Genomic DNA, 27,382 nt, shown 5'->3' on the forward strand with positions numbered 1-27,382 from the left:
TTTCTGACATAAATAAAAGAGAACTAAATCCCCATTGGAGCCACTGAGCACTTTATCTCCCAGTGTAATCATGATTAGAGATGAGCGAGCGCACTCGTCTGAGCTTGATACTCGTTCGAGCATTAGGGTGTTCGAGATGCTCGTTACTCGAGACAAGCACCACGCGGCACTCGACTCAATTACATTTTCTTCCCTGAGAAATTTGCGCCCTTTTCTGGCCAATAGAAACACAGGGAAGGCATTACAACTTCCTCCTTTGACATTCCAGCCCTATCCCATCCCCCTGCAGTGAGTGGCTGGTGAGATCAAGTGACCCCCGAGTATTTAAATCTGCCCTGCCCGCGGCTCGCCACAGACACACGCTAAGAGAGATCAGGGACAGTGCTGCTGATGCTGCTGCTATAGGGACAGTGTTAGCGTCTTCAAGAACCACAACGGTCCTTCTTAGGGCCACAGCTCACCTAGTGCATTACTGTTGTGGCTGCTGTGAGCAGTTTTGCACAATTTTTTTTTTAATGTATATCGCTGTAGCGTTCTTAGGCTGCAGTTTGTACTTGAGTATAGGGGCAGTATTGGTCAGGCAGGGACAGTGGTAGTGTAGAATCCTGTCTACAAGAACCCCAACGGTTCTTCTTAGGGCAGCCTGTGACCGTGTGCATTTAACTCCGTGGTTGCTGGGAGTTGTAGTACCTGTAGTGGCTGCTGTGAGCACTTTTGCACAATTTTTTTTTTTTTTATGTATATCGGGCGTGCAGGCTGTAGCGTTCTCAGGCTGCAGTCTGTACTTGAGTATAGGGGCAGTATTGGTCAGGCAGGGACAGTGGTAGTGTAGAATCCTATCTACAAGAACCCCAACGGTTCTTCTTAAGGCAACCTGTGACCGTGTGCATTTAACTCCGTGGTTGCTGGGAGTTGTAGTACCTCTGTATTGCACAGCAGAGCCAGTGTGTAGCCTTAATTTAAACATATTTCTGTCCGCACTTTGCGTTGCCTCACTGCAGTCTGTCTCTAAGTGTACGCCAAGAAACCACACATTTTCTACAACGCTCTGTGTTATACGTGTGCTGTCTCAGAAGTTGATGGTCTGCCCGACGCCCATAGATTGAAAGAGCAATACACACTGCATAGCCTCAGCCTTCATTGCATAGTAAAATAAGGAGATTTTTTTAAAAAAATTCCTTTTTACAGCTACCGGAGACCCAGTGCATTTGCCTGCGTGGCCTGTGGGACTTCACGTCCATCCAAACTGCATAGTTCACAGCTAGGCCTGCGTGCAGCCTTCCTTTTAAACATATTTCTGTCCGCACTTTGCGTTGCCTCACTGCAGTCTGCCTCTAAGTGTACGCCAAGAAACTACACATTTTCTACAACGCTCTGTGTTATACGTGTGCTGTCTCAGAAGTTCACGGTCTGCCCGATGCCCATAGATTGAAAGTGCAATACACACTGCATAGCCTCAGCCTTCATTGCATAGTAAAATAAGGAGATTTAAAAAATTATTCCTTTTTAACGGTTAACGGAGACCCAGTGCATTTGCCTGCGTGGCCTGTGGGACTTCACGTCCATCCAAACTGCATAGTTCACAGCTAGGCCTGCGTGCAGCCTTCATTTAAACATATTTCTGTCCGCACTTTGTGTTGCCTCACTGCAGTCTGCCTCTAAGTGTACGCCAAGAAACCACACATTTTCTACAACGCTCTGTGTTATACGTGTGCTGTCTCAGAAGTTCACGGTCTGCCCGACGCCCATAGATTGAAAGTGCAATACACACTGCATAGCCTCAGCCTTCATTTCATAGTAAAATAAGGAGATTTAAAAAAAAAAAAAATTCCTTTTTACGGCTACCGGAGACCCAGTACATTTGCCTGCATGGCCTGTGGGAATCACGTCCTTCCAAACTGCATAGTTCACAGCAAGGCCTATGTGCAGCCTTCCTTATAATTTATCTCTGGCTTCATTCAGCGTTATATTACCACTGGCAGCCACTAACTGCGCGGCAATAATTCACAAACATTTTTATACTGCTCTGTCTCTGCTCGATTCTTAATCCAGCATGCTGAGGGGTAGGGGTAGGGGCAGAGGACGTGGACGCGGTCGCGGTCGAGGACGTGGAGTCCCAAGTGAGGGTGTGGGCATAGGACGAGTTCCTGGTCCAGGTGAATTGCAGCCGGCTGCTGCGGGAGTAGGAGAGAGGACAGTTTCTGGGGTCCCCAGCTTCATATCGCAATTTTTGGGTCCACGTCGTAGACCTTTTTTAAAAAATGAGCAGTGTGAGCAGGTCCTGTCGTGGATGGCAGAAAGTGCATCCAGCAATCTATCGACCACACAGTCTTCTACGCCGTCAACTGCTGCAACTCTGAATCCTCTGGCTGCTGCTCCTCCTTCCTCCCAGCCTCCTCACTCCATGAAAATGACACATTCTGAGGAGCAGGCAGACTCCCAGGAACTGCTGTCGGACCCCTGCCCAGATTGGGCAACAATGGTTCCTCTTCCATCGGAGGAGTTTGTCGTGACCGATGCCCAACCTTTGGAAAGTTCCCTGGGGTCCGGTGGATGAGGCTGGGGACTTCTGGCAACTGTCTCAAGAGCTTTCAGTGGGTGAGGAGGACGATGACGATGAGACACAGTCCGAGGGAGGAGCGCACAGAGGATTCGGAGGAAGGGCCACTGCACAATGAGGTGACTGACCCCACCTGGTTTGATAAGCCAACTGAGGACAGGTCTTCAAAGGGGGAGGCAATTGCAGCCGCAGGACAGGTTGGAAGAGCCAGTGGGGTGGCCAGGGGTAGAGGCAGGGCAAGAGCGAATAATCCACCAGCTGTTTCCCAAAGCACCCCCTTGCGCCAAGCCACCATGCATAGGCCAAGGTGCTCAAAGGTGTGGCAGTTTTTCACTGAGACGGCGGACGACCGACGAACAGTGGTGTGCAACCTTTGTCGCGCCAAGATCAGCCGGGGAGCCACCACCAGCAGCCTCACCACCACCAGTATGCGCAGGCATATGATGGCCAAGCACCCCACAAGGTTGGACAAAGGCCGTTCACCGCCTCCAGCTTGCGCCACTGCCTCTCCCCCTGGGCCCCAACCTGCCACTCACGACACAGAGATCCAACCCACCTCTCACGACACAGGCACGACCGTCTTCTGGCCTGCACCCACACCCTCACCTCTGCTGTCCTCGGCCCCATCCAGCAATGTCTCTCAGCGCAGCCTCCAGCTGTCGCTAAGAGAATCGTTGGAGCGAAAGCGCAAATACGCCGCCACGCACCCGCACGCTCAAGCTTTAAATGTCCACATAGCCAAATTGATCAGCCTGGAGATGCTCCCCTACAGGCTGGTGGAAACCGAGGCGTTCAAAAACATGATGGCGGTGGCAGCCCCGCGCTACTCTGTCCCCAGTCGCCACTATTTTTCCTGGTGTGCTGTCCCAGCCCTGCACGACCACGTCTCACGCAACAACGTACGCGCCCTCACCAACTCGGTTACTGGCAAGGTCCACTTAACAACGGACACGTGAACAAGCACAGGTGGGCAGGGCCAATATATCTCCCTGACGGCACATTGGGTGAATTTAGTGGAGGCTGGGACCGAGTCAGAGCCTGGGACCGCTCATGTACTACCCACCCCCAGAATTGCGGGCCCCAGATCGGTGCTGGTATCTGCGGCGGTGTATGTCACCTCCACTAAACCTTCCTCCTCCTCCTCCTCCAACGCAACCTCTACCTCGCAATCAAGACTTGTCAGCAGCAGCACGTCGCCAGCAGTCGGTGTCGCGCGGCAGCACAGCGGTGGGTAAGCGTCAGTAGGCCGTGCTGAAACTACTCAGCTTAGGAGAGAAGAGGCACACGGCCCACGAACTGTTGCACGGACTGACAGAGCAGACCGACCGCTGGCTTTCACCACTGAGCCTCCAACCGGGCATGGTCGTGTGTGACAGCCTCAATCACGTGCCATGCCTGGCCCACGTCTTTAATTTGGTGGTTCAGCGTTCTCTGAAAGGCTACCCACACTTGTCAGACCTCCTCGGCAAGGTGCGCCGGGTCAGCGCACATTTCCGCAAGTCCAACACGGACGCTGCCACCCTGCGCACCCTGCAACATCGGTTTCATCTGCCAGTGCACCGACTGCTTTGCGGCGTGCCCACACAGTGGAACTCTACGCTTCACATGTGGTCCAGGCTGTATAAGCAGCGTAGAGCTATAGTGGAATACCAACTCCAACATGGGGGGCGTAGTGGGAGTCAGCCTCCTCAGTTCTTTACAGAGGAGTGGGCCTGGATGGCAGATATCTTCCAGGTTCTTGGAAACTTTGAGGAGTCCACCCTGATGGTGAGCGGCGATGCTGCAATCATTAGAGTCACCATTCCCCTGCTATGCCTGTTGAGAAGTTCCCTGCAAAGCATAAAGGATGATGCTTTCAGGGCGGTAATGGAGGCGGGGGAAGACAGTATGTCGCTGGATAGTCAGAGCACCCTCATGTCTATATTTCAGCGCGTGGAGGAGGAGGAGGGGAGGAGCCTGAGGAGGAAGAGACAGCTGGGCCGACTGCAGAGGGTACCCATGCTGCTTGCCTCTCATCCATTCAGCGTGTATGGCCTGAGGAGGAGGATACTCAAAGTGATCTTCCTAGTGAGGACAGCCATATGATGCGTACAGGTACCCTGGCGCACATGCCTTTCTCGTGACCCTCGCGTTAGACGCATTCTGGCCACTACGGATAACTGGGTGTACACACTGCTTGACCCACAGTATAAGGATAACCTTTCCACTCTCATTCCCGAAAAGGAAAGGGGTTTGAGAGTGATGCAATACCACAGGGCCCTGGTGGACAAACTGATGGTAAACTTCCCATCTGACAGCACTAGTGGCAGAAGGCGCAGTTCCGAGGGCCAAGTAGAAGGGGAGGCACGGAGATCAGGCAGCATGTTCAGCGCAGGCAGGGGAACACTCTCCAAGGCCTTTGCCAGCTTTTTGGCTCCCCAGCAAGACTGTCTCACACCTCCCCAGTCCAGGCTGAGTCGGAGGGAGCACTGTAAGAAGATGGTGAGGGAGTACGCAGCCGATCGTACCACCGTCCTCTATGACGCCTCTGCTCGTACAACTACTGGGTGTCAAAGCTGGAAACGTGGTCCGAACTCGCGCTGTATGCCCTGGAGGTGTTGGCTTGCCCTGCGGCTAGTCTCTTGTCAGAGAGGGTGTTTAGTGCAGCTGGGGGAATCATCACGGACAAGCGTACCCGCCTGTCAACTGACAGCGCCAACAGGCTTACACTGATAAAGATGAACAAAGCCTGGATTTCAAAAGACTTCTCTTCTCCACCAGCGGACAGCAGCGCTACCTAAAGAACTTTGTCAATCTGTGTATGATATTCGTCCTCCTCCGGCTCCTCCTCCTGAAACCTCTCGTAATCACAGCGAATGGGCAATTTTTCTGTGGGCCAAAAGGCTCATATAACTTTTCTAAATAATATTTATCTGTTTCAATTCTCATTAAAGCATTGAAACTTCCACCTGAACCAATTGTTTTTTAGACTGGGCTGCCTCCAGGCCTAGTTAAAAATTAAGCCGCAGTACGCTGAGCGATTAAAAGGTTTCACCTGCCCTCTGGGTTGAGCATGGGCAATTTTTCTGGGGTACATTTGTACTGTCGGTACACCAATTTTTCGGGCCCTCGCCTACAATGTAATCAAAGTAATTTTTATGGGCTTCGCCTGCACTCATGGTACACCACTGTGTCTGGGGTTGGCCTACACTTTTACTACAGAAATGTAACTCTGTTCTGCCTACCTATAATTCTGCCACAATAATGCTACAGGGGTCTGACTATACTTCAGCAACAGAAATGGTACTTCGGTCTGCCGATACTTCTGCTCCTGAAATGTTACCTTGGTTGGTGTATACTGTTACTACTGTAATTTTACTAATACTGGGCTCTGCCCATAATGCTTCAACGGAAATTTTACTGGGGCAGGTCTATACTGCTATAACAGAAATGTAACTAATAGTGGGCCATACTGCTTCTACGTTACTGTTACTGGGGTCTGACTATACTGCTACTACTGAAATGCTACAAATACTTTGCTCTCCCTACACTGCTGCCAGGGAAATGTTTATCTGCTGCTTTGCCCATACTTCTTCTACGTTACTGTTACTGGGGTCTGTCTGCACTGCTGGAACTAAAATGTGACTGGGGCATGTCACAAGTGATACTACTGAAATGTTACTTGGGTCTGTCCCTACTGTTACAACTGAACTGTTACTGGGGTCTGTCTAGACTTATACTACTGAACTGTTACTGGGGTCTGTCTATACAGATACTACTGAAATGTTACTGGGGTCTGTCTATACTGTTACTACTACTGAAATGTTACTGGGGTCTGTGTATACTGCTGCAAATGAAATGTTAGTGGGGTCTGTCATCACTGCTGCCAATGCAATGTTACAGGGGTTTGTGCATACTCTTACCGCTGAAATGTTACTAATTCTCGGCTCTGCCTATACTGCTGCTACTGCAATGTTAAAGGGTAGTGGAAACGAAGGCTTCCCTAAGACATGATGGTGGCGAGGCCGCGCTTCTAGGTTCCACAGGCGCGACAACTTTTCAGCGACACGGTCACTGGGAAGATGCATATAACCACGGACACGAGGACAGGACACGTACTGCCTCAAAAACATCCCCGTCCTCCTCCTCCAACAATGAAAACATTCTTGGCAAATGCTTTCGCAGTGGTCCGTCTGGCGGCAGTCCAAGAATTTCACCTTAAACGACACAATAAGAAAGCCCCCCCACCACGACCCACTTAATCCTGGCCACATTCCGAAAACCAACTGAATAAAACTGCGCTAATAGGTCCACAGTCGCGACCACTATCCCACCAACGTGGTTACTGGTAAGGTGCATATAACCACGGACATGGGGACAGGACACGTACTGCCTCAAAAACATCCCCGTCCTCCTCCTCCAACAATGAAAACATTCTTGGCAAATGCTTTCGCAGTGGTCCGTCTGGCGGCAGTCCAAGAATTTCACCTTAAACGACACAATAAGAAAGCCCCCCACCTCGTCCCACTTAATTCTGGCCACATTCCGAAAACCAACGGAATAAAACCGCGCTAATAGGTCCACAGTCGTGACCACTATACCACCAACGCGGTTACTGGTAAGGTGCATATAACCAGGGACACGGGGACAGGACACGTACTGCCTCAAAAACATCCCCGTCCTCCTCCTCCTCCAACAATGAAAACATTCTTGGCCGAAGCCGACCTGTATTTAATCTGACGTTAGCTCTGCTGTCCAGGGCACTGCAATGGGATCTATTTATGTACCGCCAGTGGGTTCCAGGGAGCCACCCATGCTGTGGGTCCACAGGGACTTCACATTAGGGATTTGTACCTGCCTGTGTCTATGCATTAAAAACCCCGGTCAGACTGGGGCATGCAGTGTGGGTCAAAGCCCACCTGTATTTAATCTGACGTTACCTCGTTAGCTGTGCGGGGCAATGCAATGGGATTTATTTATGTACCGCGGGTGGCTTCCTGGGACCCTCCCATGCTGTCAGTCCACACGGAGTTGTACCTGCCTGTGTCTACTTATAAAGAACCCCAGTCTGACTGGGGCATGCAGTGTGGGCTGAAGCCCACCTGCATTTATTCTGACGTTACCTCAGCTGTGCTGGGCACTGCAATGGGATTTATTTATGTACCGTCGGTGGCTTCCTGGGACCCATCCATGCTGTGGGTGCACACGGAGTTGTAACTGCATGCGTCTACTTATAAAGAGCCCCAGTCTGACTGGGGCATGCAGTGTGGGCCAAAGCCCACCTGCATTTAATCTGAGGTTACCTCATCTGTGCTGGGCAATGCAATGGGGTTTATTTATGTACCGCCGGTGGGTTCTAGGGAGCCACCCATGCTGTCGGTCCACAGGGACTTCACATAGGGGATTTGCACCTGCCTGTGTCTATGTATTAAAAACCACGGTCAGGCTGGGGCATGCAGTGTGGGCCAAAGCCCACCTGCATTTAATCTGACGTTACCTCAGCTGTGCTGGGCAAAGCAATGGGATTTATTTATGTACCGCCGGTGGCTTCCTGGGACCCACCCATGCTGTCGGTCCACATGGAGTAGTACCTGCCTGTGTCTACTTATAAAGAACCCCAGTCTGACTGGGGAATGCAGTGTGGGCTGAAGCCCACCTGCATTTAATCTGACGTTAGCTCTGCTGTCCAGGGCACTGCAATGGGATCTATTTATGTACCGCCGGTGGGTTCCAGGGAGCCACCCATGCTGTGGGTGCACACGGAATTCCCATTGCGGAGTTGTACCTGCCTGTGACTATTTATAAAAAAAACAGGTCAGACTGGGGCATGCAGTGTGGGCCGAAGCCCACCTGTATTTAATCTGATGTTAGCTCTACTATCCGGGGCACTGCATTGGGACAAATTAGAGGAGCAATACAGCGCTAATGAGACGTGCACAGCTACGCTAGCATTGGAGTCCGCTGTAGGCCCGCGATTGCTGAGGGTTTGTGCAAAGGCCTATGTCCTGGGTGCAGTGACAGTCCGCTTCCTGCCTAGGATTGCTGAAGCTGTGGGCCGAGGCCTATGTCGTGGGCGCGGTGCAAGTCTGCCATGTTTGGCCGCTCAGATCAATTTTTTGTTTGTCTTGGGTTTCCTAGGACCCACCTATGCTGTTGGTGCAAACTTAGTTCCCATCGCGGTGTTTGACCTGTCTGGCAAAAAGACACTGACTGACTTGGGTAGGGGGCAGAGAGCAGACGGCTTTCCCCTTGCAGTGTCGATTGAGCTATGCGACACCTTGACAGAATGAATACTGTGTGGCACATGGATTCCCCATTGCTATGCCCACGTTTGCAGCTCCTGACGGAGGTGGCACAGGATTGATTTCTCATTGCTTCTGTACAGCATTGTGGGCTATCGCCCTGCCCCTTTTAAAGAAGGTTGCTGCCTGGCCCTGCCAACCCTCTGCAGTGTGTGCCTGCGGTTCCTTCTCATGGCAGACGCACTTATAAATAGACATGAGGGTGGTGTGGCTATGAAGTGAGCGTGTGGCATGAGGGCAGCTGAAGGCTGCGGAGGGACACTTTGGTGTGCGCTGTGGACACTGGGTCGTGCGGGGGGGTTGGGCAGCATGTAACCCAGGAGAAGAGGCAGCGGTGTGTCCCGCAGGCAGTGCTTGTGCTTAGTTGGAGATAGTGTGGTGCTTAGCTAAGGTGTGGCTTACTAATGAGGGTTTGTCCAAAGAAAAAAATTGTTAGGGGGGGGGGGGGCCCACTCTTGCCGCTATTGTGGCTTAATAGTGGGACCTGGGAACCTGAAATGCAGCCCAGCATGTTGCCCATCGCCTGCCCTATCCGTTTCTGTGTTGTTTCCATCACTTTCTTGGGTTTTGCAGATTTTCACCAATGAAAATCTTAGAGAGCATCGGCGATATACAAAAATGCTCGAGTCACCTTTTGACTTCAATGGGGTTCGTTACTCGATCGAACCCTCGAGCATCGCGGAAAGTTCGACTCAAGCAACGAGCACCCGAGCATTTTGGTGCTCGCTCATCTCTAATCGTGATCTTACCTACTTCTGACATTACGGTATTGAAAGGGTTTTTAACCCCGTATGCGCAGGTGATAGAAAGAGGAAGTTGTTACAGAGAGAAGCTTTTTGGATCTTTGTGTTGCATACGAGATTTCCATCTGGTTTACAAGAACGATTTATTATGCATTTACTGACGGGGAATATGGGGAAAAGAGTTGTTTTTTTTTAATATTGTCCTTTCCTTAATTTCTTCTAACACTCACGGTGTTAATGAAACATTTATATATCATGTGGTCTGTGTTGCTTGATTGGGTAGTATTGCTTTTAAAACTTAAGTTTTTTCATGTACCTGATTGCCATGATTAAGAGCTGTTACAATATCTGAATACCTGAATCATTTTTATAATGCAATGAATAAAAGTAAATTTTTGACAGAAGTGCTGGGATTTTTATAAAGAAAAATTGTATACAATTCTATATATCCAAAGGTCCATTGGACATCCACATGCTATCTGGCACTGCATACTGGCTGCAATCATGTACTGCAGGATTGGGCGAGCTGACTTCTTCTTAGTTGCTTTTAAGTTCTGTGGGTTTCCGGGAGCGCACTGCTGCCACTGTGGTGGATCTGGCTGGCAGATGGTGTGGAGTTCTCCAGCCAATCACTCCCAGTCTGTTCACATATAGAAGCCCATCTTACTACAGGGTGCCAGTCATTTATATCTTAACAGCTCCTAACTTACCAGTGTGTGGGGATGCATGCTGTGTTGATCTTTGTTCCATTTGTGTCTGGTTCTGTCCATCCACTCTATTGTTAGAGTAAGGACTCACAAGACAACGAGGACCCTTGACATGGGCTTGTGAGCTTATGTGTTTGGGCCAAAATACAAACCAATATCTCGCACTTATTCATAATACAGTCTGCTTGTATTATAGTACATTTGGTAAGTATTTTGCCCCCTGTTGTCATCATTAGAGATGAGCGAGCACCAAAATGCTCGGGTGCTCGTTACTCGGGACGAAATTTTCGCGATGCTCGAGGGTTCGTTTCGAGTAACGAACCCTATTGAAGTCAATGGGCGACCTGAGCATTTTTGTATATCGCCGATGTTCGCTAAGGTTTTCATTTGTGAAAATCGGGGCAATTCAAGAAAGTGATGGGAACGACACAGCAACGGATAGGGCAGGCGAGGGGCTACATGTTGGGCTGCATCTCAAGTTCCCAGGTCCCACTATTAAGCCACAATAGCGGCAAGAGTGCCCCCCCCCCCCCCGCACTGTCAGCATAAAGATTGTTCTCCTCTGCCACAGCAGTAACAGCTGTGGCAGAGAAGAACAATGTTAGCCCATTGAATTCAATGGAGCCGGCAATACAGCAGGTTCCACTGAAAGCAATGGGCTGCCGGGATGAATTGTCGGGAAGGGCTTAAATATAGAAGCCCTTCCCTGCAATTCATCCAGAAATGTGTAAAAATAAAAAAATATACCGTATATACCGGCGTATAAGGTGACGGGGTGTATAAGACGACCCCCCAACCGTCACCTTATACGCCGGGAATACAGCGGAGCAAAAAATAAAAATCATTACTCACTTCCCCCGGTGTTCTGCGGCGCTGCTGCAGGATGTCGCTCCCTCCTGGTCCCCGGCAGAGCATTGCTTTCTGGACGCAGGGCTTGAAATCCCCGCCTCCAGAAAACACACGTGCCTTCAGCCAATCACAGCCAATGACAATGATGTCATTGAATGGCTGTGATTGGCTGACGGCGTGTGTTAGCTAATCACAGTAGCTTTCTGGAGGCGGGGATTTCAAGCCCTGCGTCCAGAAAGCAATGCTCTGCCAGGGACCAGGAGGGAGCGACAGCCTGCAGCAGCGCCGCAGAACGCCGGGGGAGGTGAGTAATGAATTTTTTTTTTGACACTTTCTTTTTTTTTGTATTACCGGCGTATAAGACGACCCCCGACTTCAGAGCAGATTTTTCGGGGTTCAAAAGTCGTCTTATATGCCAGTATATACGGTATATACTTACCTTGTCCTGGCAGACGGAGTTCAGCGCGGCCGGCCTACAGTGGGTGTGAAGGGGGTGTGAGTCAGACCTGCCCCCTGATTGGCTCAGCGCTGAGTCTGACTCACACCCCCTTCACACCCACTGCCGGCCGCCGCGGCTGAACTCCGTCTGCTAGGACAAGGTAAGTAATAGTATATATATATATATATATATATATATATATATATACTATTACTATTTTTTTTTTTTTTATTTCAACACATTTCTGTATGAATTGCAGGGAAGGGCTTATATATTTAAGTCCTTCCCGACAATTCATCCCGCGCACGCCGGCAGCCCATTGCTTTCAGTGGAACCTGCTGTATTGCCGGCTCCATTGAATTCAATGGGCAAACATCGTTCTTCTCTGCCACAGCTGTTACAGCTGTGGCAGAGAAGAATGATTTGTCTTCTATATGTTCTCAATGGGGTCAGCGCTGCTGCCGCCGGCCCCATTGAGCGCATATAGAGAAGAGAACAGGAATCGCAGATCGCAGATAGGTGCGATCTGCGATTTCTATGGCCTAAGAAGGACCGTTGGGGTTCTTGAAGCCTAAAATCACTCCTAACGCTCTCCCTATAGCAGCTCTGGCATCAACAGCACTTTCCCTGAACTATGTCAGAATGCATCTGTGGCGAGCCGCGGGAGGGCAGATTTTAATACTCGGGTGACACCTGATCTCGCCAGCCACTCACTGCAGGGGGGTGGTATAGGGCTTGTACGTCGCAGGGGAAAGTTGTAATGCCTTCCCTGTCTTTCTATTGGCCAGAAAAGCGCGCTAACGTCTCAGAGATGAAAGTAACTCGAACATCGCGTGGTACTCGTTTCGAGTAACGAGCATCTCGAACACCCTAATACTCGAACGAGTATCAAGCTCGGACGAGTACGCTCGCTCATCTCTAGTCATCATCTGTCTTGTTGTCGTTTGCATGCTGTTTTTTGTTTTGTATGTATAGTGTCTGTTCGTGAGCCAAAGCTTTCCCATTTCTCGTTTAGCCTTCTCTATTTAGATTGTGTTTGTGTAGGTTGCTGGTCACACAGCCTGCACTAATGTAACTGCCTTATTGCCAGCCTGTTGGCCTATGCCAGTTCATGTTTCTTCATTGGAGACGATAAAGCCACTGTTGTAACACATGAAGAACGGACACCACATACATTGTACTCATGTGGCAGACTTTTTTCAGACACAGTATTGCAAGAATTGGTGTTGTAAAGTTTCTTGTTTTATACAGAAGTATTAGATTCACGTTAAAAGTTTACAAGAAATTAGGGTTTCTTTAGTGTGAACTTACCGTATTCTTCCTCTTTTTTTCCATTACAATGAGCAAAGCCTGAAAACACAGAAAATAAATATTATACTCCAAATCAAAAACCCTGTAATCAAAAGCATATACAGGACAGATGCACGCGAATGTATTTGCACATGTAAAATTTGCATGTACAATACATATTGAATAGAACCCATTGCCTTCCATCACGCTAAAAAACGCAGCATGTTCTATTTTCCTGTGCATTTGTGCAGAGAAATAAAACATAAGGAACTAATTACACTAATTGGCTGGGACCATAGTTGCATGTTTTTGTGGGCATGCGAAAACACAACCCCTTGATGCACAAATACGCAAGTACAAGTGCATATGCCTGTACCAATGTGGCCACAGAGTTAATAGACGAAAAATCTGCTGCAGCAAAATATTCTTACTTAATGACCAGAAAAGTACAGGAATAACATTTGGAAGAGTTATGCACTCTATAATATGTACTAACATGCTTTTTGTTCAAGGCCCAATCTCCAGGTAAATAATCCTCAATTTTGACCACACGGAGCATCCTCAGGGTCCATGCAGATGACAAAATCAATCTCAAAATCTGCTACAAAAATAAGCCATGGGTTTCTGCTGCAGATTTGCTCTTCAATGTTACGCAGATCCACTAGTTTAGCTCTTTTCAATGAGCAAATGGACATGCAGACTTGATGCAGATTCCATACCAAGAAATTATAGCCCACTTCTTTTCTTCCACATGTGAATTTTAAATGAGGGTGTGGAAAAATATTTGCTACCACGCAAATACCCATTAAAAGCAATAGGATGCTGATTTGCACCCATCGTTATGCGGATTTTGCAGAGTTCTAATTATTTGTCAGCTCATAACTGTTTATTTGATGGAATTATTTATAATGAACAGGCACATCAATGGGATAGCGCTTTCACCATCATTTGCAAATCTATTTGTTGTGTGGTACAGTCGCTATGTGGAGGATATCATTATTCGGTCCTCTGGATTGGCGAGCCTACCAGATTCAGTCTGTTATTTGAATTCGGGTTTTGCAATTTGTTTTTTTACATACAATTAGAATTGAGATAATACAGTTTTTGGATCTCTCCCTGTACTCTCATGGCTTACTGGTAATATGATTTCCCAATCTTCCTGCAAGCCAGTCGCAAGTAGCTTATTATTAAATGCAACATCTTGCCATTCAGTACATACAATAAAAGTGTTGCCAATTGGAGTTCTGGGTGAAGAGATACTGCACAACAGAAATGCTTCATCCTGAAACCAAAGTGCTGTCAGGTAAGTTAGCAGGTAGAGAGTATCCTCAGCAGATGATAGATGGGGCTACAGGAATAGTGCGTGATAAATCTAGAATGCAGTCAGTGCAATATACTAATAAGAAGAGTTTATATGAAGACATAACTATGTATAACAAAGAGTAAAAAGATCATTGTTGGATATTTGGCTATATTATGGCAGTATGCTATTCTCAGAGAGATATTGTCAAATAGTTGCAGTTTTTCTATGAGAAGTTCTTCCATTCTATCTCCTAGAAATTTACCACAATTGAGGCGGGATGGATCCTGTATGAGAAAATGAGGCCAACACAACTTCAGCGCTTCCCCGTATGCTGCAGAAACTAATAGTCTTGCTGAAGCAGCGCACAATAACACATACTATATGTCCGTTTATAAACATTGTCCATAGAATCACATGCACATTATGTAATCTATATATATAAAGACGAAAGCCCTCACTGACTTAGGCTGCCTGCACACGGGTGGAAATCCCGCGGCGGGATTATCCGCGGGATTTCCGCCACTAAAAGCCTGCATAGGAGTGCATTACAATACGCACTCCTATGCAGACGGCCGCGGTTTGGCCATGCGAAATGTCGCGCGGCAAACAAACCACGGCATGTCCTATTTCTGTGCGGGGCTCCGGTCTGCGCATGCGCCGGCTGCCCGGCAGCCGGCACATGAAAGAGTCGGGGCCGCCAGGTGCGGGTGAGTACGCGCTCCTCCCTGCAGGCGCTGGGGTCGGGTCCCGCAGCGAGAATCCTCGCCGCCGGATCCGACCCGCTCGTCTGCAGGCGACCTCACTCACTGACTCACTGACTGACTGACTAACTCACTGACTCACTGACTCGCCAAAAGTTCTCCAACTTCCCGATGTCGTAGAAACATGAATTTTGGCAGAAGCATAGATTATCTACAAAATAGGAAAAGTATTTGGGTCCCAACTTGATTATTCAATTCTAGCGCTAAAGAATTAGCGTCAAAATTTAACGTACATAATCTAAATCTCTCACTTCACAATGTCATAGAAACTTAAAATTTGGCACGGGCATTGAATATGTCATAAATAGGAAAAGTTAATAGGTCCCAACTTGATTATTCAATTCTATGCGCAAAAGAATTAGCGTCCAAATTTTACGTACGGAATGTAATCTTCTCACTTTCCGGTGTCATAGAAACGTAAAATTTGGCACGAGCATTGATTATGTCATAAATAGGAAAAGCCCTTCACAGTATAAGACAACTAAAATATAACTTTTATTTAAGAATATTTATAAAACAATTAGGGCTAAGACAAACCAGACATACATAGAGACAGAGAACAGAGATGGTCAGCGTGGGTAGATAAAAAGGTAGTAGTACCCAAACTAAACTTGTAGATACTTGACACTAGGTGGTCGCTAGTATGATGCGAGATGATCTTAGATTGTGACAGTAACAATCATTGATACGTAAGCTACACATACATGTGGAGTATAGATTACTTAAGATAGTGTCACAGGATAAATTCATTCAGTAGTCAACAGAGCTCAAGCTCCAAAATTAGAGGTATGTGGTTTATGTGGCTAGGTGCGATACCAAGCAACAATTCATAAGCCACTCACCACATAGGTAAAATTACCCTCAAAGAGCGTGGTGTTGACAATAATTCGAATGACAGCAGAGGCTGACTAAATTCAAAAGTCAGCAGCGCTGGACTTCAGTATTGAAGATGTAAAAAGAAAAATCCAAGGATCTCATATATTTAAGAAGCGACCCACACCGATATCTAGATGATAAGAGTAACGCCAAAAGTAGATGAAGATCTCAAATTTTAGGTATTTTTTAGAAACTCAAGGACCCGTCTAACTGGGGAGGTAATGGTGTCTCCTCAGTTTTCTGGGGGTATCATAACCTCATAACCACTTGAGAAGGAGAGTAGTCCTCTCAGATGGATTAATTGACGCTCAACGCGTTTCCCTACCAGGGTAGATAGTAGTTCATCAGGAGCGGTTAAATGAGTTTTTAGTCAATTAGAGTTGACAGTATCATCAAAGATATTTTGCCATACTGATATCTTTTGGCAAAAAGAGAGAATATAGTCTCAAAAAGTGCCACAGCGGTAATCTGAGACACAACAGAGTTAGGTAGCCTCTGTCAGCTATCGTTGGTGTGATAGTATAAAAGAGCTCACAGGTAGAATGTAGAACACAGGTTCAGAAAGGATAATATAACCTTAGTATATATTGTCCATGGACTAGTGAGAGATAGTAGATGACAGAATGAATGAAAATTGGCATCAGGGATATCAATTGAGATGATAATTGATTCCCAAGCTCTATGTAGAGGTAGAGTAGTTTTCAGATCAAGACCTATCACTGCCTAGATAAATTAAGTGACAGTCATCCTCTAAAGGGAATAAATCCCAGCCATTATTAGAGCAACTAGATCCCATTCATTCAAAGTTAGTCAAACATGAACAGCATAATAGCGGGCGCAGAACGATATCTTTGCTACCCAGCTAGGAGAGCTAACTATCACACAACAGAGTTAGGTAGCCTCTGTCAGCTATCGTTGGTGTGATAGTATAAAAGAGCTCTCAGGTAGAATGTGGAACACAGGTTCAGAAAGGATAATATAACCTTAGTGTATATTGTCCATGGACTAGTGAGAGATAGTAGATGACAGAATGAATGAAAATTGGCATCAGGGATACCAATTGAGATGATAATTGATTCCCAAGCTCTATGTAGAGGTAGAGTAGTTTTCAGATCAAGACCTATTACTGCCTAGATAAATTAAGCAGAAACAAATAGTGACAGTCATCCTCTAAAGGGAATAAATCCCAGCCATTATTAGAGCAACTGGATCCCATTCATTCAAAGTTAGTCAAACATGAACAGCATAATAGCGGGAGCAGAACGATAACTTTGCTACCCAGCTAGGAGAGCTAACTATCACACACATCCATTCAAAATAAAAAAATGGTAGCGCCTAGAACTCTGATGGTGAGTTCAGGCAATCTGTTTGAAAGCCCAGTGTGCTGCTGCTAATATACCCAGAAAGTCCTCCCAGAAGGGGGTTGGTATAAGTGGTTGGCCAATCATAGGTTATAGTAGGTGGGGCTAGATAGCCCCAGTTCATTAATGAAAAAAAAAAAAAACCTTCAGTTCGGCGCTGATTCCTGTAACTCGGATCTACTTCTAACATGTTTTACTTACGGAGTTATCCGATCATGTGATGTTACTATGTCATCCTATCATATGACCGCCGTTACCGGGGTGATGCATTTTCCCCGTTGTAATAAGCGGTATCCAGCGATATCTTGAACGTCATGACGCTGATCACATGATATAACGTGATGACGTCATGACATAACGCGCATAAGCGCGATTAACAGTATACTCTGTTAACCCTCTCAATTTATCCCTCATCACATGATCGCCGTTGCTAGTGCAACGTATACTCTCCGTTATATGAAGTTTATCCCACGTCATGACGCCGGTCACATGATGAACGCGATGACGTCACAGCGCCGCGCGCGCATGCGCGATTACACTACACCACGGCGATTCTACTACGACTAATCTCAGACCTAAAATGATCCATATGGATCATCAGTCTATGCGGTAAGATCTCACTCCTTTCCCCTTCACCGATACTATCAGTAAATGTTAGAATAGCGGATGCGATAAAGATTTTTTTTTTTTTTTTTTTTCATTAGTGAACTGGGGCTATCTAGCCCCACCTACTATAACCTATGATTGGCCAACCACTTATACCAACCCCCTTCTGGGAGGACTTTCTGGGTATATTAGCAGCAGCACACTGGGCTTTCAAACAGATTGCCTGAACTCACCATCAGAGTTCTAGGCTCTACCATTTTTTTATTTTGAATGGATGTGTGTGATAGTTAGCTCTCCTAGCTGGGTAGCAAAGATATCGTTCTGCTCCCGCTATTATGCTGTTCATGTTTGACTAACTTTGAATGAATGGGATCCAGTTGCTCTAATAATGGCTGGGATTTATTCCCTTTAGAGGATGACTGTCACTATTTGTTTCTGCTTAATTTATCTAGGCAGTAATAGGTCTTGATCTGAAAACTACTCTACCTCTACATAGAGCTTGGGAATCAATTATCATCTCAATTGGTATCCCTGATGCCAATTTTCATTCATTCTGTCATCTACTATCTCTCACTAGTCCATGGACAATATACACTAAGGTTATATTATCCTTTCTGAACCTGTGTTCCACATTCTACCTGAGAGCTCTTTTATACTATCACACCAACGATAGCTGACAGAGGCTACCTAACTCTGTTGTGTGATAGTTAGCTCTCCTAGCTGGGTAGCAAAGATATCGTTCTGCGCCCGCTATTATGCTGTTCATGTTTGACTAACTTTGAATGAATGGGATCTAGTTGCTCTAATAATGGCTGGGATTTATTCCCTTTAGAGGATGACTGTCACTTAATTTATCTAGGCAGTGATAGGTCTTGATCTGAAAACTACTCTACCTCTACATAGAGCTTGGGAATCAATTATCATCTCAATTGATATCCCTGATGCCAATTTTCATTCATTCTGTCATCTACTATCTCTCACTAGTCCATGGACAATATATACTAAGGTTATATTATCCTTTCTGAACCTGTGTTCTACATTCTACCTGTGAGCTCTTTTATACTATCACACCAACGATAGCTGACAGAGGCTACCTAACTCTGTTGTGTCTCAGATTACCGCTGTGGCACTTTTTGAGACTATATTCTCTCTTTTTGCCAAAAGATATCAGTATGGCAAAATATCTTTGATGATACTGTCAACTCTAATTGACTAAAAACTCATTTAACCGCTCCTGATGAACTACTATCTACCCTGGTAGGGAAACGCGTTGAGCGTCAATTAATCCATCTGAGAGGACTACTCTCCTTCTCAAGTGGTTATGAGGTTATGATACCCCCAGAAAACTGAGGAGACACCATTACCTCCCCAGTTAGACGGGTCCTTGAGTTTCTAAAAAATACCTAAAATTTGAGATCTTCATCTACTTTTGGCGTTACTCTTATCATCTAGATATTGGTGTGGGTCGCTTCTTAAATATATGAGATCCTTGGATTTTTCTTTTTACATCTTCAATACTGAAGTCCAGCGCTGCTGACTTTTGAATTTAGTCAGCCTCTGCTGTCATTCGAATTATTGTCAACACCACGCTCTTTGAGGGTAATTTTACCTATGTGGTGAGTGGCTTATGAATTGTTGCTTGGTATCGCACCTAGCCACATAAACCACATACCTCTAATTTTGGAGCTTGAGCTCTGTTGACTACTGAATGAATTTATCCTGTGACACTATCTTAAGTAATCTATACTCCACATGTATGTGTAGCTTACGTATCAATGATTGTTACTGTCACAATCTAAGATCATCTCGCATCATACTAGCGACCACCTAGTGTCAAGTATCTACAAGTTTAGTTTGGGTACTACTACCTTTTTATCTACCCACGCTGACCATCTCTGTTCTCTGTCTCTATGTATGTCTGGTTTGTCTTAGCCCTAATTGTTTTATAAATATTCTTAAATAAAAGTTATATTTTAGTTGTCTTATACTGTGAAGGGTTTCGATTTGATTATTGAGACAAATTCTGCCCCTGCGATTCTTTTCATAAATAGGAAAAGCTAATGGATCCCAACTCGATTATTCAATTCTATTTGCAAAAGAATTAGCGTCCAAATTTTACGTACGGAATGTAATTTTCTCACATTCCGGTGCAATAGAAACGTGAAATTTGGCACGAGCATTGATTATGTCATAAATAAAAAAAGCTAATGGGTCCCAACTCGATTATTCAATTCTATGCGCCAAAGAATTAGCGTCCAAATTTTACAGACGGAATGTATTTTTCTCACTTTCCGGTGTCATAGAAACGTGAAATTTGGCAGGAGCATTGATTATGTCATAAATAGGAAAAGCTAGTGGGTGCTAACTCGATTATTCAATTCTATGCGCAAAAGAATTAACGTCCAAATTTTACGCACGGAATTAGAGATGAGCGAGCACCAAAATGCTCAGGTGCTCGTTACTCGGGACGAAATTATCGCGATGCTCGAGGGTTCGTTTCGAGTAACGAACCCCATTGAAGTCAATGGGTGACTCAAGCATTTTTGTATATCGCCGATGCTCGCTAAGGTTTTCATTTGTGAAAATCTGGGCAATTCAAGAAAGTGATGGGAACGACACCGCAACGGATAGGGCAGGCGAAGGGCTACATGTTGGGCTGCATCTCAAGTTCCCAGGTCCCACTATTAAGCCACAATAGCGGCAAGAGTGCCCCCCCCTCCCAACAACTTTTACTTCTGAAAAGCCCTCATTAGCAATGCATACCTTAGCTAAGCACCACACTACCTCCAACAAAGCACAATCACTGCCTGCATGACACTCCGCTGCCACTTCTCCTGGGTTACATGCTGCCCAACCCCCCCCCCCCCCTGCATGACTCAGTGTCCACAGCGCACACCAAACTGTCCCTGTCTAGCTTTCAGCTGCCCTCATGCCACGCCACACTCATGTCTATTTATAAGTGCGTCTGCCATGAGGCGGAACTGCAGGCACACACTGCAGAGGGTTGGCACGGCCAGGCAGCGACCCTCTTTAAAAGGGGTGGGGCGATAGCCCACAATGCTGTACAGAAGCAATGAGAAATCCAATCGTGTGCCACCTCCATCTGGAGCTGCACACGTGGGCATAGCAATGGGGAACCTATGTGCCACACACTATTCATTCTGTCAAGGTGTCTGCATGCCCCAGTCAGACCGGGGTTTTTTATAAATAGTCACAGGCAGGTACAACTCCGCAATGGGAATTCCGTGTGCACCCACAGCATGGGTGGCTCCCTGGAACCCACCGGCGGTACATAAATATATCCCATTGCAGTGCCCATCAAAGCTGAGGTAATGTCGTGCTTAATGCAGGTGGGCTTGGGCCCACACTGCATGCCCCAGTCAGACTGGGGTTCTTTAGAAGTGGACACATGCAGTTACAACTCCCTGTGGACCCACGGCATGGGTGGCTCCCTGGAACCCACCGGCGGTACATAAATATATCCCATTGCACTGCCCATCACAGCTGAGGTAATGTCGTGCTTAATGCAGGTGGGCTTCGGCCCACACTGCATGCCCCAGTCAGACTGGGGTTCTTTAGAAGTGGACACATGCTGTTACAACTCCCTGTGGACCCACGGCATGGGTGGGTACCAGGAAGCCACCAGCGGTACATAAATATATCCCATTGCAGTGCCCAACACAGCTGATGTAACGTCAGCTGTAATGCAGGTGGGCTAAAAATTAATTTGATTACACTGTAGGCGAGGGCCCCCAAAAATTGGTGTACCAACAGTACTAATGTACCTCAGAAAAATTGCCCATGCCCAACTAAGAGGGCAGGTGAAACCCATTAATCGCTTTGGTTAATGTGGCTTAATTGGTAACTAGGCCTGGAGGCAGCCCAGTAAAAATAAAAATTGGTTGAGGTGAAAGTTTCAACGCTTTAATGCGCATTGAAACGTATAAAAATTGTTTACAAAAATTATATGACTGAGCCTTGTGGGCCTAAGAAAAATTGCACGTTCGGCGTGATTACGTCAGGTTTCAGGAGGAGGAGCAGGAGGAGGAGGATGAATATTATACACAGATTGATGAAGCTAAAAGGTCCACGTTTTTGATGCTGATAGAGAACAATGCTTCCATCCGCGGGTGCAGCCTACGTATTGTTTAGGTATCGCTGCTGTCCGCTGGTGGAGAAGAGAAGTCTGGGGAAATCCAGGCTTTGTTCATCTTGATGAGTGTAAGCCTGTCGGCACTGTCGGTTGACAGGCGGGCACACTTATCTGTGATGATTCCCCCAGCCGCACTAAATACCCTCTCTGACAAGACGCTAGCCACAGGACAAGCAAGCACCTCCAGGGCATACAGCGCGAGTTCAGGCCACGTGTCCAGCTTCGACACCCAGTAGTTGTAGGGGGCAGAGGCGTCACGGCGGACAGTCGTGCGATCAGCTACGTACTCCCTCACCATCCTTTTACAGTGCTCCTGCCGACTCAGCCTTGACTGGGGAGCGGTGACACAGTCTTGCTGGGGAGCCAGAAAGCTGTCAAAGGCCTTAGAGAGTGTTCCCCTGCCTGTGCTGTACATGCTGCCTGATCTCTGCGCCGCCCCTGCTACCCGGCCCTCGGAACTGCGCCTTCAGCCACTAGCGCTGTCGGATGGGAATTTTATCATCAGTTTGTCCGCCAGGGTCCTGTGGTATAGCATCACTCTCAAACCCCTTTCCTCTTCGGGTATGAGAGTGGAAAGGTTCTCCTTATACCGTGGGTCAAGCAGTGTGTACACCCAGTAATCCGTAGTGGCCAGAATGCGTGTAACGCGAGGCACACGAGAAAGGCATCCTAACATGTAGTCAGCCATGTGTGCCAGGGTACCTTTACGCAACACATGGCTGTCCTCACTGGGAAGATCACTTTCAGGATCCTCCTCCTCCTCCTCAGGCCATACATGCTGAAAGGATGACAGGCAAGCAGCATGGGTACCCTCAGCAGTGGGCCAAGCTGTCTCTTCCCCCTCCTCCTCATCCTCCTCATGCTCCTCCTCCTCCTCCTCAACGCGCTGAGATATAGACAGGAGGGTGCTCTGACTATCCAGCGACATACTGTCTTCCCCCGGCTCTGTTTCCGAGCGCAAAGCGTCTGCCTTTATGCTTTGCAGGGAACTTCTTAAGAGGCATAGCAGAGGAATGGTGACGCTAATGATTGCAGCATCGCCGCTCACCATCTGGGTAAACTCCTCAAAGTTTCCAAGGACCTGGCAGATGTCTGCCAACCAGGCCCACTCTTCTGTAAAGAATTGAGGAGGCTGACTCCCACTGCGCCGCCCATGTTGGAGTTGGTATTCCACTGTAGCTCTACGCTGCTCATAGAGCCTGGCCAACATGTGGAGCGTAGAGTTCCACCGTGTGGGCACGTCGCACAGCAGTCGGTGCACTGGCAGATGAAACCGATGTTGCAGGGTGCGCAGGGTGGCAGCGTCCGTGTGGGACTTGCGAAAATGTGCGCAGAGCCGGCGCACCTTTCCGAGCAGGTCTGACAAGCTTGGGTAGCTTTTCAGAAAGCGCTGAACCACCAAATTAAAGACGTGGGCCAGGCATGGCACGTGCGTGAGGCTGCCGAGCTGCAGAGCCACCACCAGGTTACGGCCTTTGTCACACACGACCATGCCCAGTTGGAGGCTCAGCGGCACAAGCCAGCAGTCGGTCTGCTTTCTCAGACCCTGCAGCAGTTCGTGGGCCGTGTGCCTCTTATCTCCTAAGCTGAGTAGTTTCAGCACGGCCTGCTGACGCTTGCCCACCGCTGTGCTGCCGTGCCACGCGACACCGACTGCTGGCGACGTGTTGCTGCTGACACATCTTGATTGCGAGACAGAGGTTGCGTTGGAGGAGGAGGAGGAGGAAGGTGCTTTAGTGGAGGAAGCATACACCGCCGCAGATACCACCACCGAGCTGGGGCCCGCAATTCTGGGGGTGGGTAGGACGTGAGCGGTCCCAGGCTCTGACTCTGTCCCAGCCTCCACTAAATTCACCCAATGTGCCGTCAGGGAGATATAGTGGCCCTGCCCGCCTGTGCTTGTCCACGTGTCCGTTGTTAAGTGGACCTTGCCAGTAACCGCGTTGGTGAGGGCGCGTACAATGTTGCGGGAGACGTGGTCGTGCAGGGCTGGGACGGCACATCAGGAAAAGTAGTGGCGACTGGGAACTGAGTAGCGCGGGGCCGCCGCCATCATACTTTTGAAAGACTCCGTTTCCACAACCCTATACGGCAGCATCTCCAGGCTGATAAATTTGGCTATGTGCACGTTTAACGCTTAAGCGTGCGGGTGCGTGGCAGATTACTTGCGCTTGCGCTCCAACACTTGCGCTAGCGACGGCTGGACGGTGCACTGACAGACATTGGTGGATGGGGCCGAGGACAGCGGAGGGGAGGGTGTGGGTGCAGGCCAGGAGACGGTAGTGCCTGTGCCCTGAGAGGGGGGTTGGATCTCAGTGGCAGGTTGGGGCACAGGGGGAGAGGCAGCGGTGCAAACCGGAGGCGGTGAACGGCCTTCGTCCCACCTTGTGGGGTGCTTGGCCATCATATGTCTGCGCATGCTGGTGGTGGTGAGGCTGGTGGTGGTGGCTCCCCGGCTGATCTTGGCACGACAAAGGTTGCACACCACTGTTCGTCGGTCGTCTGCACTCTCAGTGAAAAACTGCCAGATCTTTGAGCACCTCGGCCTCTGCAGGGTGGCATGGCGCGAGGGCGCGCTTTGGGAAACAGTTGGTGGATTCTTCGGTCTGGCCCTGCCTCTACCCCTGGCCTCCGCACTGCCTCTTGCAACCTGCCCTGCTGCTGCCCTTGCCTCCCCCTCTGAAGACCTGTCCTCAGTAGGCGTAGCAAACCAGGTGGGGTAAGTCACCTCATCATCCTGCTGCTCTTCCTCCGAATCCTCTGTGCGTTCCTCCCTCGGACTTACTGCCCTTACTACTACCTCACTGCAAGACAACTGTGTCTCATCGTCATCGTCCTCCTCACCCACTGAAAGGTCTTGAGACAGTTGCCGGAAGTCCCCAGCCTCATCCCCCGGACCCCGGGAACTTTCAAAAGGTTGGGCATCGGTCACGACAAACTCCTCCGGTGGGAGAGGAACCACTGCTGGCCATTCTGGGCAGGGGCCTGGGAACAGTTCCTGGGAGTCTGCCTGCTCCTCAGAATGTGTCATTGTAATGGAGTGAGGAGGCTGGGAGGAAGGAGGAGCAGCAGCCAGAGGATTCAGAGTTGCAGCAGGAGACGGCGCAGAACTCTGGGTGGACGATAGATTGCTGGATGTACTTTCTGCCATCCACGACAGGACCTGCTCACACTGCTCATTTTCTAATAAAGGTCTACCGCGTGGACCCATTAATTGTGAGATGAATGTGGGGACGCCAGAAACGTGCCTCTCTCCTAATCCCGCAGCAGTCAGCTGCGATACACCTGGATCAGGAGCTCGGCCTGTGCCCACACCCTGACTTGGGCTTCCGCGTCCTCGCCGTGTCCACGTCCTCTAGGCCTACCCCTACCCCTCAGCATGCTGTATTACCAGTAGTGCAGAAACAGAACGCTGTAATTAAATGTGCCGCTTATTGGCCTGTGGTTGGAGGCTGACTTTGCTTACGGAACGCCAGGAAATAATTTTGCGCAAGCCTGCTGTAACACTTAGCTGGCTGCGTATGAATTAGGAGGACAACTACACCCAGCACAGACCCAGAACACTGAGGACAGTCACAGGCAGCCCAAATAGATTTTTTTCCCCAAATGTTTTTGAAAAGGCCCACTGCCTATATTCAATAAATATGTCTTCTGTCCCTGCGTCACCACTACTGGCCCTGGAGTATGTAAAATAACTGCAGACTGTTGCACTGTGGACTGGAATGTGATGTAACAGCCAACACAGAGCCAGGAAATAATTTTGCGCAAGCCTGCTGTAACACTTAGCTGGCTGCGTATGAATTAGGAGGACAACTACACCCAGCACAGACCCAGAACACTGAGGACAGTCACAGGCAGCCCAAATAGATTTTTTTCCCCAAATGTTTTTGGAAAGACCCACTGCCTATATTCAATAAATATGTCTTCTGTCCCTGCGTCACCACTACTGGCCCTGGAGTATGTAAAATAACTGCAGACTGTTGCACTGTGGACTGGAATGTGATGTAACAGCCAACACAGAGCCAGGAAATAATTTTGCGCAAGCCTGCTGTAACACTTAGCTGGCTGCGTATGAATTAGGAGGACAACTACACCCAGCACAGACCCAGAACACTGAGGACAGTCACAGGCAGCCCAAATAGATTTTTTTCCCAAAATGTTTTTGGAAAGGCCCACTGCCTATATTCAATAAATATGTCTTCTGTCCCTGCGTCACCACTACTGGCCCTGGAGTATGTAAAATAACTGCAGACTGTTGCACTGTGGACTGGAATGTGATGTAACAGCCAACACAGAGCCAGGAAATAATTTTGCGCAAGCCTGCTGTAACACTTAGCTGGCTGCGTATGAATTAGGAGGACAACTACACCCAGCACAGACCCAGAACACTGAGGACAGTCACAGGCAGCCCAAATAGATTTTTTTCCCCAAATGTTTTTGCAAAGGCCCACTGCCTATATTCAATAAATATATGTCTTCTGTCCCTGCCTCACAATATATGTCTTCTGTCCCTGCCTCACCACCACTACTGGCCCTGGAGTATGTATAATTACTGCAGGGCGCAATGCTCTGCACGGCCGATATACAAAAAAAAAAAAATGTGCAACACTGCAAAAAGCAGCCTCCACACTACTGCACACGGTTAGATGTGGCCCTAAGAAGGACCGTTGGGGTTCTTGAAGCCTAAAATACTCCTAACACTCTCTCTATAGCAGCTCCGGCACCAACAGCACTTTCCCTCCTCTATGTCAGAATAAATCTGTGGCGAGCCGCGGGAGGGGACGATTTTTATACTCGGGTGACACCTGATCTCGCCAGCCACTCACTGCAGGGGGGGTGGTATAGGGCTTGAACGTCGCAGGGGGAAGTTGTAATGCCTTCCCTGTCTTTCTATTGGCCAGAAAAGCGCGCTAACGTCTCAGAGATGAAAGTGAAACTAACTCGAACATCGCGTGGTACTCATCACGAGTAACGAGCATCTCGAACACGCTAATACTCAAACGAGTATCAAGCTCGGACGAGTACGTACGCTCATCTCTACCCGTTAGCTTTTCCTATTTATGACATAATCAATGCCCGTGCCAAATTTCAATTTTCTATCACATAGGGAAGTGAGAGAATTAGATTCCGTACGTAAAATTTGGACATTAATTATTTTGCGCTTGGAATTAAATAATTGAGTTGGGACCCATTAACTTTTCCTATTTATGACATAATCAATGCTCGTGCCAAGTTTCAAGTTTTTATGACATCGGGAAGTGAGAAAATTAAATTCCGTACGTAAAATTTGGACGCTAATTCTTTGGCGCTAGAATTAAATAATCGAGTTGGGACCCCTTTACTTTTCCTATTTTGGACATAATCTATTATGTTTCTACGACATCGGGAAGTTGTAGAATTAGTGGCGAGTCAGTCAGTGAGTCTATGAGGGCTTTCGTATATATATATATATA

At 47.9% G+C, this 27,382-nt stretch overlaps 1 protein-coding gene across 2 annotated transcripts in view; it reads right to left on the reverse strand.

Moving 5' to 3' along the window:
* Nucleotides 1-27,382, reverse strand: part of TMEM273 (transmembrane protein 273) — a 313,706-nt gene that overhangs the window by 181,810 nt on the left and 104,514 nt on the right. For both annotated transcript variants that reach the window (XM_066598715.1, XM_066598714.1), the window contains exon 2: nucleotides 12,891-12,929. In XM_066598715.1, the coding sequence (XP_066454812.1) occupies nucleotides 12,891-12,929 (39 nt within the window). The remainder of the gene's footprint in view (nucleotides 1-12,890; nucleotides 12,930-27,382) is intronic.

Source organism: Eleutherodactylus coqui, chromosome 4, assembly GCF_035609145.1.
Source record: "Eleutherodactylus coqui strain aEleCoq1 chromosome 4, aEleCoq1.hap1, whole genome shotgun sequence".
NCBI classification, from domain to species: domain Eukaryota; kingdom Metazoa; phylum Chordata; class Amphibia; order Anura; family Eleutherodactylidae; genus Eleutherodactylus; species Eleutherodactylus coqui.